General features: G+C 40.4%; 1 protein-coding gene across 1 annotated transcript; it reads right to left on the minus strand.

The window, feature by feature from the left end:
* Positions 1-292: 292 nt before the first annotated feature.
* On the minus strand, positions 293-2,875 carry LOC109244398 (uncharacterized protein At3g28850-like). The gene has a single exon (XM_019411480.1). It carries the CDS (start codon positions 1,858-1,860, stop codon positions 574-576), a length of 1,287 nt encoding a protein of 428 aa, XP_019267025.1. The 5' UTR covers positions 1,861-2,875; the 3' UTR covers positions 293-573.
* Positions 2,876-12,803: the final 9,928 nt, after the last annotated feature.

Consider the following 12,803-nt stretch of genomic DNA (forward strand, 5'->3'; position numbering starts at 1 on the left):
AAAATATTTTCCCTAGTTTGAATTGCGGTTGATCAAAGACTAGAACAGAGCCTCCATCTTTGGAAATGCAGTTATTGAAATAAATAGAGCCCAAGGCATTTAAAATTCGTCGGCCGACGGATGCATATTCAAAGAAGTGGGTACAAGTGCACCAGTTCATTTCAATTCGAGTTGTATATATAGTTAGTTTTTAAATATTATATCTGTAATAAGTGCAACATATTATTACAAAGAAATAGTGTAATCGTGATTTAAACTTACTAACTTAAATTTTAAAATTTCAAATTTGCCTAAATCCAACATATCTAATACAGTATCTGATATGAATTACATAAATTACTTTACAAACAGGAAAATACAATTTCAAAATTGTATAGGCTTCTCGTTTTACCTGGAAAATGTATTACATGAGACTCTTACACCACAACTCCAGAGCTTGGATTTATGGCTTTTCACACTATGACTATATTAGTAGTTCAATCAAAACTCCTCACTGTACAACAAACATCATCTCAACAAAAAAAAAAAAAAAACAATTAATCCAAAAGGACCAAGAAATTTTTATAATCAACCTTAATAATCACAACAAATTGGACATCGAATTAGCCCATTTTCATTGCAATCTGGACATCGTTGGAACCCATATTCATCTTCATCCAATTCGTCATTTTCTTCATCTTCGTCATAATCTGCTTCATAATAAATTTTACAGCTCCCCGAACATGTCTCACATGGTACAAATCTAACATCTCCACAGGCCTCGCAATTACAACCTCCATATCCAGCTCCATCCTCAGCCCTTTCACAGTTTTCTACAAACTTCTCGAGTTTCCCATCCTCGTTCATTCGCCTTATTTCATCAGCTCCACCAATGTATTTTTTCCCCAAAAATATTCTAGGCAATCCTCCTCCACTGTATTCATTTCCCAGTAATTCTTTCAGCTCTTCTTTAAACCCCGAATGCATCGATACATCTCTCTCGTCGATTTTCACACCTAGTCCCTTTAATATCACACGAACGTGACAACAATCCTCGTATGTTTTCCTCACGCCTCTTAGACTCGTGAAATAAACAACTAATTTATCTTTACAAACCTTGTACTCTGTTACTTCCCCATTTACTTTGTTCACATCCGTTATGATATCCGTTTTCTCGAACGAATCTTCCTTGTCGGCTCCTGGCTGATGGTTTTCACTAATTAATGGTTTGAGGTGAAATGGATTTGCAGGTGGGAGATCTTCTAATGCTTTTCTTAAAGTAGAAATTACTTCAGGATCAAACTCAGAGACGATAGACGTGTCATTTGAATTCGAGTTCGTTTCATCTTCAGCTATCTCCTCCCACAATGGCTTTGGGGATCCTTCGATATGATCTTTCACTCTGGGTGTAGGTAGATCGTATAGAGAAGGAACTGGATTAGGAGAAACATGAAAAGAAAAGCTACGGACATGGTGAGAAAGTTTTAGCGGACTACTATCTTCAAGACCTTCCATTAATTCCCAAGTATTTATAGTTTCTGGCTCGCCAGGTGGAGTTCTAATGGGAGTTTTGGGAATCACTTTCGGGATTTTCTCATTGATCATTTGAGACCATGTTTTTGCCTCAATTAAACCCATAGCAAACTCTTCTCTGCAACTCTTCATAACTTCATCAGTATCACATTCGCTAAAAGAAGATCGATCGTCTTTGATAGATTGACTCTGGTTTAATGGATCAAGCTTCAGAGATCCTAATGTAGAGGAAGTGAGAGCCACCAGATGATGGTAGCTATCGTCGTGCATTGAGTAGCTCCGCCGCACCGGTGAACAGGGAGCCCGGCACTTGCGGCATACTTTTGGTTTTGAAGTTGCACAACCCATTATTGAAACTGATTTGGAGAAGGCAAAAGAATACTCAGCGCTGAAGAGGTCGGCTAAAGAATATTATTCAATCAAATGAGTATTTTTATGTGGGAAGAAGAGATTAGAAGAACATTCTCAAGTGATTGAGGTGGGTGGTATAATGGGATTGGGTAGAGATTCCAAGATTATGCAACTAAATCGAGGGATTGAAAATTTAAGAATTTGAGAATTCGAGGAAAAATAGAAATAAATAGCACTGAAATTAAAATTGAAGAGAAGAAAATCACTGCAATCGATGAGAGAGAAAAAAAAAAAAAAAAAAAGAAAACGGAAGGTTCTGTTCTCCCTGCAAAACAGGGCACGCTGTTTTGCGTAAAATGGAAAGCCTCACAAATAAAATCTTTTGATTTATTTTTCTAACTAAATAAGAAGTTTGGATAAAATCATAATTGATGTGCCGACAAAAAAGAAAAATCTGAACAATCAGAACCTAAACTTAGATCATGCGATAGAAAAACGAGAATTTCGCAATGATCGGAGGATGAATAAGATCAGCAAAGGACCCCCAAAAAAACCTCCAACTCAAGCGATGCCAAAACTAAAAGAAATAGAAAAGTTGATAAAAAGGAAGGAAAAAAAAGGGTAAGAGAAAAATGGAAGTCAAAAGAAGAGGGCGGAGAACGACTCTTTCAGCAGTTCCATCACATTTCTTTCTCCTTTCCCCACTCTTTCTGTTTATCTTTCTATTTAAAGATTTACGTCTTAATCGAAAAAGCCAGCAAGAGAATGGACAAAATTCTAAAACGACCCCGTCAGTGGCAAGACGAGTGGTAGAAACTGTCAACTTTTTTGTTTTGGAAAAGGGAAACGGTTTGCGTATAAGAAGAAGGTTGGTGTTTTTGGTGCAGCAGAAAATGGCTGCTATGAACTATTGAGGAGTAAAAAAATAAGGGGATTGGGGTTTTTTGGCAAATCAAATTGAGGTGAAGGAGAGTATTTGAGCTTTCGAAGGGGGAAATATAACGTAAAACACTAGCACACATCTGTCTTCTATTTCAAACTGTTGAAAGCGTATCTCATTTAAATACACTTATATGTAATTAAAATTAAGGTCAGCTTACTATATTATTTCATTAATTATTTTATAATTCTAAATTAGTGTCATTAGCATAAAGTAATTTAAAACTGCATTCTTTTCCATTTATGTGATTCCATTTCCTTATTAGACCGTGTAAAAATAAATAGAATATTTTTATATTTGGAAGCAATTTAACTTCAAAATTTCTTAATTTTCTTAATATTTTATATTCACAGAAATGTTATAGCAAGTTTAAAATCACAAATTTCAAAAACTTTAATAATTATATATATTTAAGATTTTATGTTTCAAAATTCTAATTTTTTTGTTTAAAAAATTTAATACTAACAGCTTGGTTGGATGGTTGTTACATGTTGTATTGTATCGTACTGTTACTTTAAATACGATGTTTATTTTGATTGTTACTTAAATTTTATTGTATCGTATAATTAAATCTGTCGTTACGTAACGACGAAATGGTTACCTTGTCTTTTTCTCTCAAACTCGCCCTTAATTATTGTTAAATAATTTTATTGTGCCATTTAACCTACCTTTTTATACAGTAATTCTACCTCGTATCATAATTTTTCTTTATAATATTTCTTGTTGTATTCTTCATATTGCTGGTACATGACATTATGAAATGACGACGAATAAACAATCTATTCAAACATTGTATTCATCAAATGATACAATACAATACATTATGAAACGATATGTCATCTTACATCACATAAACTTGAACAGTGGAGTATAGTTCAGCAAAGTTAAGGCCCGGGGTCCAGTTTATTTCTAGTCTTTCAATTGTGTGTTGGCTTGAGTAACTTTCTCCTCTCTATATCCTGGAAAAAGTGGTTTCATTTCAATTTCGATCCCAGAAATAGATTAAAGCAATTTGGTGTCTTCGAGAAGTTACCAGACGCATGGAGCAGTAGGCTGTAAGTAGAAATTACTTCAGAATCTCTGAATTTTCACTAGGGTAAATTCGTAATTTTCCCCTTCGATGCTAATTAAAGGCGAACCAACGTTTTTGGGGGTCTTGAAAATGAAGCAAGTAGCGACAGTGCTGGCTAATTACAGTGGAAAGAGACAATGTGGGCTCAATAGCAAAGGTGGAGACAAGCCATTGATCCGAAATTGAAATGCCATCATTTAACATCACAGCTAACTACACGCGCGCCCCTCACTCCTTTGTAGTACTGGATGGAGTTCATAAACTGCGAATTTATTTGAATTTAGTATTTTAATATGGAGCATAAATATAATATCAAAATTTTAAAAATTAAATATGAATAATTATTATATTTGAACTCATTAATTTTAAATTATTATATTAAACACATTATTTTAAATTCTGACTCAATCTCTACTCCTTTGAGATTTTTAAGCTAATATTAATAATATCTTTGTCGATGTTTGATGATTTTGAACCTCAGAACCCGTGATGGACCATCCAACAATAAGTACCCAGCGACAGACTAGCCTTGCCGTTGATATTATTTTTTGGCAAACGAAGCAATATAATCTGTTCATTAATTCCTTCTCTAAATGAAGTGACAAGCTAACTTATACTTGTAACATTTCACTAAGAAAATGTCGTATTGCTTATTATTTCAAAAAAATTAAAAAAAAAAACAAAAACAAAAAAATTCTCCTTTGGTTTTTAAGCTTTCAGAGTTTTGTGAAATCAAAATCGCTGAAGCTTCAAAGGCAAAGATGTCCATTATGCCATATTTGACTTCGGCGAAACTCAATAAAATTACAAAATTAGTTTTGTAAAACATTTGTATCAGATATTGTTTATCCTTAAAATTGGATAACAATTAAACTTATAATGTGGTTTTAAGGACACGTGATTCCACCCAATACCAATTGATAAATGTAAAGATTAGTAATAGAAATTAACAATAAGATAAAGCAAACCAGTGTTAGAATGGAATTCAGCCCACGAGCTCAGATACCCTCAAGCTAATTGGTATAAGAACAGTTAAAAATATAAGCAAGTTGATGAACAAGAGTATAAATTAAAGAGAAAGTGTTATAATTCTTTGATATCTCAGAGTGTAAGTGCCCTACAAATGATTGGGACTCCTCTTTATATAGTAGAAGAATCCTAATTATGGTATAACTTTAATTACAGAAGGAAGTCTCATGATTAGCTAGTTAACCGTCCTTGATTTGATCCGTTCCGAGATTTCCGCCATAATCTCCGACCAGTCACAGATATCTCGCCTTTCTGTTATTATGCTACCTTCGATCTTACTCGATGTCTGTCTCATTTGGTCTCAATCACTACCGGCCTCGATCTTGACAGTTACCTCGAATCTCGAACTCGGTACCTTGTCCTCGTGCCTCGATCCGATCTATTACGGGATCGATCTTCAATCCTTCACACTGGTCTCGATAAATCAGTAAAATCGGGTGAGCCCAATTTTAACCGTATAGAGATAGTCCCCTAGTTTTTTGGAGTGTAATAACAAGAAAAGAATTGAGCTTTCGATCCTAGACCTGTCGTGACGTCATTCCCGTAACGTAAGCCGCAGATGCGACCAAAACGTCGCGTCGGTGCAGTTCCCCAAGCATTTAATGCATGCCAGTTGATGGTCGGACACTAGTGATTTCGATCAGTCGCCGTAAAACCCATAAATAGGCCCTTTTCTCATTGATTCAAATTTTACTTTCAATTTCTTCCAATCTCCAAAGCTTTTTACATCTTTTAAGTTTTCCCGTTCTGCATAATCTCCAGGTTTTGTTATCAACATTCTCTCAAAACACCAAGTTTTATTCTCTTCTTCTTTCTTTAAACTCAAACCCAAAATGGCGAAAACGTCCAAACTGTACCGCAAAAAAAAAGCTTCATCGTCTAAGCCGGCCGGCAAACAACTAGCGGCGGAGCCACTCCCCGAAGAACTCTTTCCTCCGCCTTGTGTCCTTGACTCCGATTTCAAGTTGAAAAGACCTCCTCGATACCGGGCCGATGTTAGCCGATATCGAGGTACATATGCACAATCACCAGTGGCCTTTTAAAGCAAGTTAAAAAGGAATGCAACTGGGTAGACAAGCATGTGGTGGTGCACTCGCCCGAAGAGTCAACCACTACGCCTGTGGAGGGGTTTTTGAGTGTTTGCGCCTACCCTTTCACATTCGGTCCTCTAGATCCAATCATTGTGGACTTCTACAAGAAGTACGAGGTCACCCTCGGCCAGATTCATCCTTCTTTTTGGAGGATAGTGACATTGCTTCTATTTTTTGTGAGCAAAGTCGAGGGGCTTCCCATCACCCTCGACCATCTCATTCGTTTGCATAGCCCCCAACTTTATCGAGGTAGGCTAATAAAGCTTCAATGTCGGTCTTCAAAGGCGGTCTTCTTGAGCACGGATGAGGACAAGGACCGGGATTGGATGGACCGATTTGTTCGAGTGAAGACCTCGGACCTGATCCCAGCCGAGAGCATGCCATTTCCAGAGAAATGGAATATGAAACGTGAGTTTAATTCCACCTTTAACTTCTATTTATTATCTTCCTTTTTCATCCTTTCTTACCGGTGTTTTACTTGGTGCAGTTGTTGCCTGGATGCCGGGTACGATTCCCCATCTAGAGAACTGGGTTAGAGCTTGGTGTCGAAATCTACACACGTTGAGCGTGTATGGCGGGAATTTTCGAAGGGTCGACGGGAGGCTCGAAGCCATGGTAAGTTTTCGCATATCTCGATAACCTTGATCGTTGTCTGAATTTCTCCTCATACTTGTTTTTCTTTTACAGTTCTTAGGAAGGATGTGCCGATGAGGCCTCTGTCTGGTGAGGAGAAGACTTCGCCCCCGGTCCTGAAACCGGTGAAGGATAAGAAGAGGAAAAGGATCTCAACCTCCAAGGATCAAAAGCCCAAGAAAAATTCGGCTCGTAAGTCAAAGTAAGACACCGTCGCCCTACTTGCGGAGGTAGTTCAGTGGCTAAGAGAGGAAGAAGAAGAAGAAAATAAAGACGACGGCTCAAAGCTGGTAGCCTGAGTGAGGAGGAACACCGAGGCCCCAAAGGCCTCTGAGTCGGTGAGGGTTAAAAAGATTACGCCTCGAATCGAGGGGGTCTTGGAAGAGGATCCGGGCAAAGTCCTAGAGTTGTTGGAGACTGAAGATGTCTCCCGCCGAAATGAGCAGTCGGCGGGTATGTCCGAAGGGGCAGGCTCCGAGGCCCTTCGAAATGAAGAGAACGCCCCAAGTGACTCACTTGGGGAAATAGAAACTAGAGACTCCCTGCCGCTTCTTTCATTCTCGGAAGGGGAAGTTCGGGAGGCTCAGGCTATGAAGACCCCTCAGGTAGAAGGCGCCCTCGAAGGAGAGGATCTTTTTCAAGGTTGTTGTGCCGAGGTCGACGATGTCACTAGCTTGAATGACTTGGAAGTATCGAGGAGGATTTTGGGCGAATCTTCCTCGAGTTTCAGATTGACCAGCCAATTTCCGGCCCCTAGTGTTGATCCCAAGTGCAAATGGACTATCATTATTATGATCCCTGAGGAGGCACAAGTATTTGCCGCCCCCGTAGGGGTGGACAATTACCTTCACGGTCTGGTCACGGAGGAAGATCAAGCTCTGATGGACGAGGTGGGAGCACCGTGTCTCTTCAATGAGGCCCGGTAAGCTTTGAATCGGTTAAGACCTAACTTTCTTTGTTAACACTGGTCTTCATACTTGTGGTTTTATCTCTTTGTCTAATTCTTTTTCTTCTATTTGTGGAGGCCTCGGTACTTTATCATGAGGCTTTGTTTAAGTCTCGGAGAGAGTTGAGCCTATATGAGGCTGAAATTCAAGGGCTTACCGAGGAGAAAAATGCTCTCAGGCTTCTCGGTGAGCAAAAAGAAAAAGAAATCAAAGGTCTCTGAGTTGAGCTGGCTGTGGCCCAGAAAGAACAAAGCGAACTGACCGAGCAGGTAAGTAAAGTCTTAGACGCTTATGGCGTTGGTTCGGGAGTGGTGGCTAATGATTCGATCTCATAGGTCCAGCGGCTGCACGAAATGATCGAGCAACTCCGAGGAGAGGTAGATGAGGTGAAGGCGGAGACTACAGTGTGGAAGAAAAAGATGGACCTCCTTGCCTTAGAGAAAGAGGCTGCTCGAGCTCAATTATCCTCAATCAAAAGCTAACTCCAAGACATGAAAGAGAAGAACTTGGAACAAGCCAAGAAAATTGAGTAGCTACAGGCTCGGTTGGACACGGAGCTCGCAGTGGAGAAATCTGAGGCTGAGACGGCTAAGGTTGATGCTAAGCCAATCGTGGCTATCCACCGATCTGACTCCGAGGCCGCTCAAGCTCGAGCAAAAGAAGTTGCCGATGCTTCTCAGACTCGAGCATACTAGGTTGCCGAGCATGTCAAGTGCAGTCTCTACGAGAGACTCTTGAGGAGATTCACACTCGCGGCTTTGACCTTGCTGTCGAGATCAAGAATGCGAAAGAGCTCGAGGCTGAAGCCAAAGCATTGCTCTCTTATGATGATGATGATTTCGGGAGTGGAGAAGTCTCTGAGGATGAAGACGGTGCTCCTGGAGAAGATAAAGTGTTTAGGATCTTTTTGTAGATTCTGATCGGGCCATGTATCCCTTGTAAATAACCTTTTGATATATAAAAGGGCTTTTCTTTCCCTTTCCGTTCTGTATTTACTTTATTTTATTTATGCCTTATGAAATTGCATTAGAGGTTCAGGCTATTTGGACCGAAATCGAACTAATGTCGAGTGAGTACTTGCTCGAACTCGAAGTAGGATAACCTTTAGGTCGTAATTAAGTGAGGATGATCCCTCGAACTCAAAAGTAACATGGCCTTTAGGCCTTTTGAATTAGGCCGGTATGGCCTTGAAAGAATGGCTTTTTTCCCTTTTCGGCTCAAAAAAATTTAACCATATAGAAATTTATTATGCCTTAGCATGAAATAAGGTTGTTCGAGAGTTCGAACAATCCGGTACCCCTTAAGGTTTTCGAGGGTTGATGCGACCAAAACCCTTTATAATTTTGTCGAGGGTAGCTCTTTTAACCGGTTTTGTGAACATATTAGAAGGCATGTTTCATTACGAAATTCGGACGTCTCCGAACCGTGTTAGTTTGGTCGTAGCTTTTAACTTGGAGTTTGCCTCTTGGGCTTGTTTCCCGATTACACTTTGAACATGTTCGAAGTGTCAGTCCCCGAGTGGGGTGGCCATGGCCTATAAAAACGAGGGTTGCCTTTTTAAGGTCTAAAATCTCAAGATTTTAGTAGTTCGATTACATCGATTTTTCGGACGGCAGTCCCCGAGTACGGGGTAAGTTGTTTGAACTTCAGTTATGTTTGGCCCTCAAGCCTGTTTCCACAACAGACCAAAAGTATGAAATTGTAAAGTAAAAATTTCTCTAAGGCATGAAATATTTGGCAAGGAAAAATACTTCTCTCAATAGATTATACATGTGTACATGTTTGCCCTTAGGGCTTGAGTAATCCACATGGGCACGAATCGTTTGACCGTTTGGCCTTTACAAAGTTTTACCTATCCAGACTATGTCGACACGAAGTATCTTCCTTGTAATAAAGTTGACATCTGAGGGTGATGTCCCCCAGTATTTGAGGTTGATTGTAATGAAGCCTCGAATACTGTTGAATTGCTCTATGTTAGCACGAACAATGGTTGCCTCATTAAAAACCTTTCCGAAAAAACCCATTTGGGACAAAAACCGGTCTAAGGAAAAAAAAGTGCAACGCGTGCTTTCAGACCTAAGGATTGTGTTATGAAGAATCCTTTGATGTCTTTGATTGAACACCTGCAATTGGTTAGTTTAAAATGTAAATGAAAATGGAGAAGGTCGTATCTTAGCAGTAGTATCGTTTGAGGAGTGATACGCTCCAATAATTTTGGTAATTGCTCGCCGTCCATCGTGCCAAGTTTGTAGGATCCTTTTTTGACGATATCAAGAATCTGATACGGTCCTCCCAGTTTGGGCCAAGTTATATTTCATTTGGGTCTCGAGTATTGAGGGTGACCTTCCTCAGAACTAAGTCCCCGATCTTAAAGTGTCGAAGATTGTATCTTCGGTTGTAATACCTTTCGATCCCCACTATTTTTGTGCGGACATTCGAACAAGGGCGGCTTCTCTTCTTTCATCTAGCAATTCGAGACTCGTACTCATAACCTTGTGATTTGACTCTTCTATTGCATACCGAAATCTGAAGCTAGGTTCCCCGACTTCGACCGGGGTCAGAGCTTCGGCACCGTAGACTAAAGAGAACGGTGTTGCCCCCGTACTGGATTTCGACGTTGTTCGATATGCCCAAAGGACCTCGGGCATATTTCTCTCCAATTTCCTTTAGCTTAGTTCAATCTTTTCTTTAGATTCTGGATGACGGTCTTGCTTGTCAATACGGCCTATCCGTTCCCACTAGGATGATACGGTGTTGACAGGTTCCTTTTTATTTTATGGTCTTCGAAAAACTTTACCACTTTGCTGCCGACGAATTGCTTTCCATTGTCGCATACGATCTCGGCAGGCATTCCAAATCAGCATATAATGTGGTCCCAAATGAAGTCTATGACTTCTTTTTCACTGACTTTCTCGAAAGCCTGTGCTTCAACCCACTTAGAGAAATAGTCAGTCATAAACAAAATGAATTTAGCTTTACCTGGGCCTGATGGTAGAGGGCTGACGATATCCATCCCCCATTTCATGAAAGGCCATGGGGATAGGACTGAGTGGAGTTGCTCTCCGGGCTGGTGGATCATAGGCGCATGCCTTTGACATTTTTCGCACTTTCGAACAAATTCTTTAGTGTCCTTCTCCATATCTGCCGAATAGTACCCTGCTCTGATGACTTTGTGAACCAATGACTTATGATTTCCGCAGGTGCCTTCGTGAATTTCCCGTAGAATATAGTCGGTATCTCCTGGTCCCAAAAATTTTGCTAACGGTCCATCAAACGTTCTCCTATATAGTGTTCCATCCTCGGCCAATATAAATCGTGCGGCCTTCGTACGTAGAGTCCTCGATTATTTAGGATCTGATGGAAGCTTCCCGTTCTTTAGGTATTCGATGTACTTATTCCTCCAATCCCATGTTAGATTTGTGGAGTTTATTTCGGCGTGTCCTTCTTCGATTACCGACCTCGAAAGTTGTACGACATTCCCCTAGCTAAGTTCATCGTCTTTGATCGACGACCTTAAATTTGCAAGGGCATCGGCCTCGCTATTTTGTTCTCAAGGTATGTGCTGTAGGGTCCATTCTTTAAATCGATGTAAAGACACTTGTAGTTTTTCCAAGTACCTCTGCATTCGATCTTCTCAAACCTCGAAAGTTCTGTTTACTTGATTTACTACAAGTTGGGAATCGCACTTGGCCTCGATGACCTAAGCTCCCAAGCTCTTAGCTAGCTCGATACCTGCAATCATGGCCTTATACTCGGCCTCATTGTTAGTTAATTTCGAAGTTTTGATAGACTGTCTAATTGTATTACCTGTGGGTGGCTTCAAAACAATGCCTAGATCGGACCCCTTCACGTCTGAAGTGCCGTCTGTGAAGAGGGTCCACACCCCCAATGATGTACCTGATTTTAATAATAGTTCCTCTTTAACCTCGGGTACGAGGGCTAGCGTGATGTCGGCCACGAAGTCTGCCAGGATTTGAGACTTGATGGTTGTTCGGGGTTGATACTCGATATCGTACCCGCTGATCTCGACGGCCATTTGGCCAATTGACCCAAGATTTCGGGCTTGTGCAAAATGTTGCGAAGGGGATAGGTGGTTACAATACAAATTGGGTGACATTGAAAGTACGGTTTTAATTTCCTAGAGGTGCTTATTACAGCAAGCGCTAATTTTTCTAATAGGTACCGGGTCTTGGATTCACCTAGGGTCCGACTAACAGAGTAAATAGGAAATTGCATACCTTGCTCTTCTCGAACTAAGACCCCACTTACCGCTATTTCCGATTGCCTTGATTTAATTGGGGTTGATTTCGATCCCCCTTTTTGATACCATAAAGCCGAGGAACTTGCCCGAATTGACCCTGAATGCACATTTCTCCGGGTTGAGCTTCATGTTGTACTTTCTCAGTATGTCCAAGGTCTCCTACAAATGTTTTAATTGGTCATATGCTCGCAGGGACTTATCTAGCATATCCTCAATATAAACCTTCATTGATTTACCTATTTGTTCTTCGAACATTCGATTTACTCGGTGTTGATAAGTAGCACCAGCATTTTTTAGTCCAAATAGCATTACATTATAGCAATAGGTTCTGTATTTAGTGATGAACGAAGTCTTTTCCTGGTCCTCCGGGTTCATTTGTATTTGATTGTACCCGGAGTAGGCATCGAGAAAACTAAGGATCTCGTGGCCGGCCGTAGCATCGATCATGCGATCGATATTCGGCAATGGAAAGGAATCTTTAGGGCATGCCTTGTTTAAGTCCTTATAGTCTACGCACATCCTAAGTTTATTCCCCTTTTTAGGGACTACAACTACGTTTGCTAACCATTCGGGATATTTTACCTCCCGAATGGATCCTATATTGAGAAGTTTTTTTACCTCGTCCTTAATGAATGCATGTTTTACCTCGGGCTGGGGCCTTCTCTTTTGTTTTACCGGGCGAAACTTCGGGTCCAAGCTCAGACGATGCGTAGTGATCTCCGGTGGGATCCCTGTCATATATAGGTAGGACCAAGCAAAACATTCCATGTTATCTAAACGGAATTGAAGGAGATTTTTCCTGAGCTCGGGGATTAGCCCTGTGCCCAGGTATACCTTTTGATCGGGCAGGTGCTCAATCAGTATGATTTGTTCCAGCTCTTCGACTGTTGACTTCGTTGCATCAGAATCATCGAGGATTATGAAAGTTCGAGGTATCATATAATCATCATCCTCAAAAGTTTCCTGC

Source organism: Nicotiana attenuata, unplaced genomic scaffold, assembly GCF_001879085.1.
Source record: "Nicotiana attenuata strain UT unplaced genomic scaffold, NIATTr2, whole genome shotgun sequence".
NCBI classification, from domain to species: Eukaryota; Viridiplantae; Streptophyta; class Magnoliopsida; order Solanales; family Solanaceae; genus Nicotiana; species Nicotiana attenuata.

Coding starts and splice junctions, on each gene's coding strand:
- LOC109244398 (XM_019411480.1), bottom strand. CDS start 1,860: ATGGGTTGTGCAACTTCAAAACCAAAAGTATGCCGCAAGTGCCGGGCT.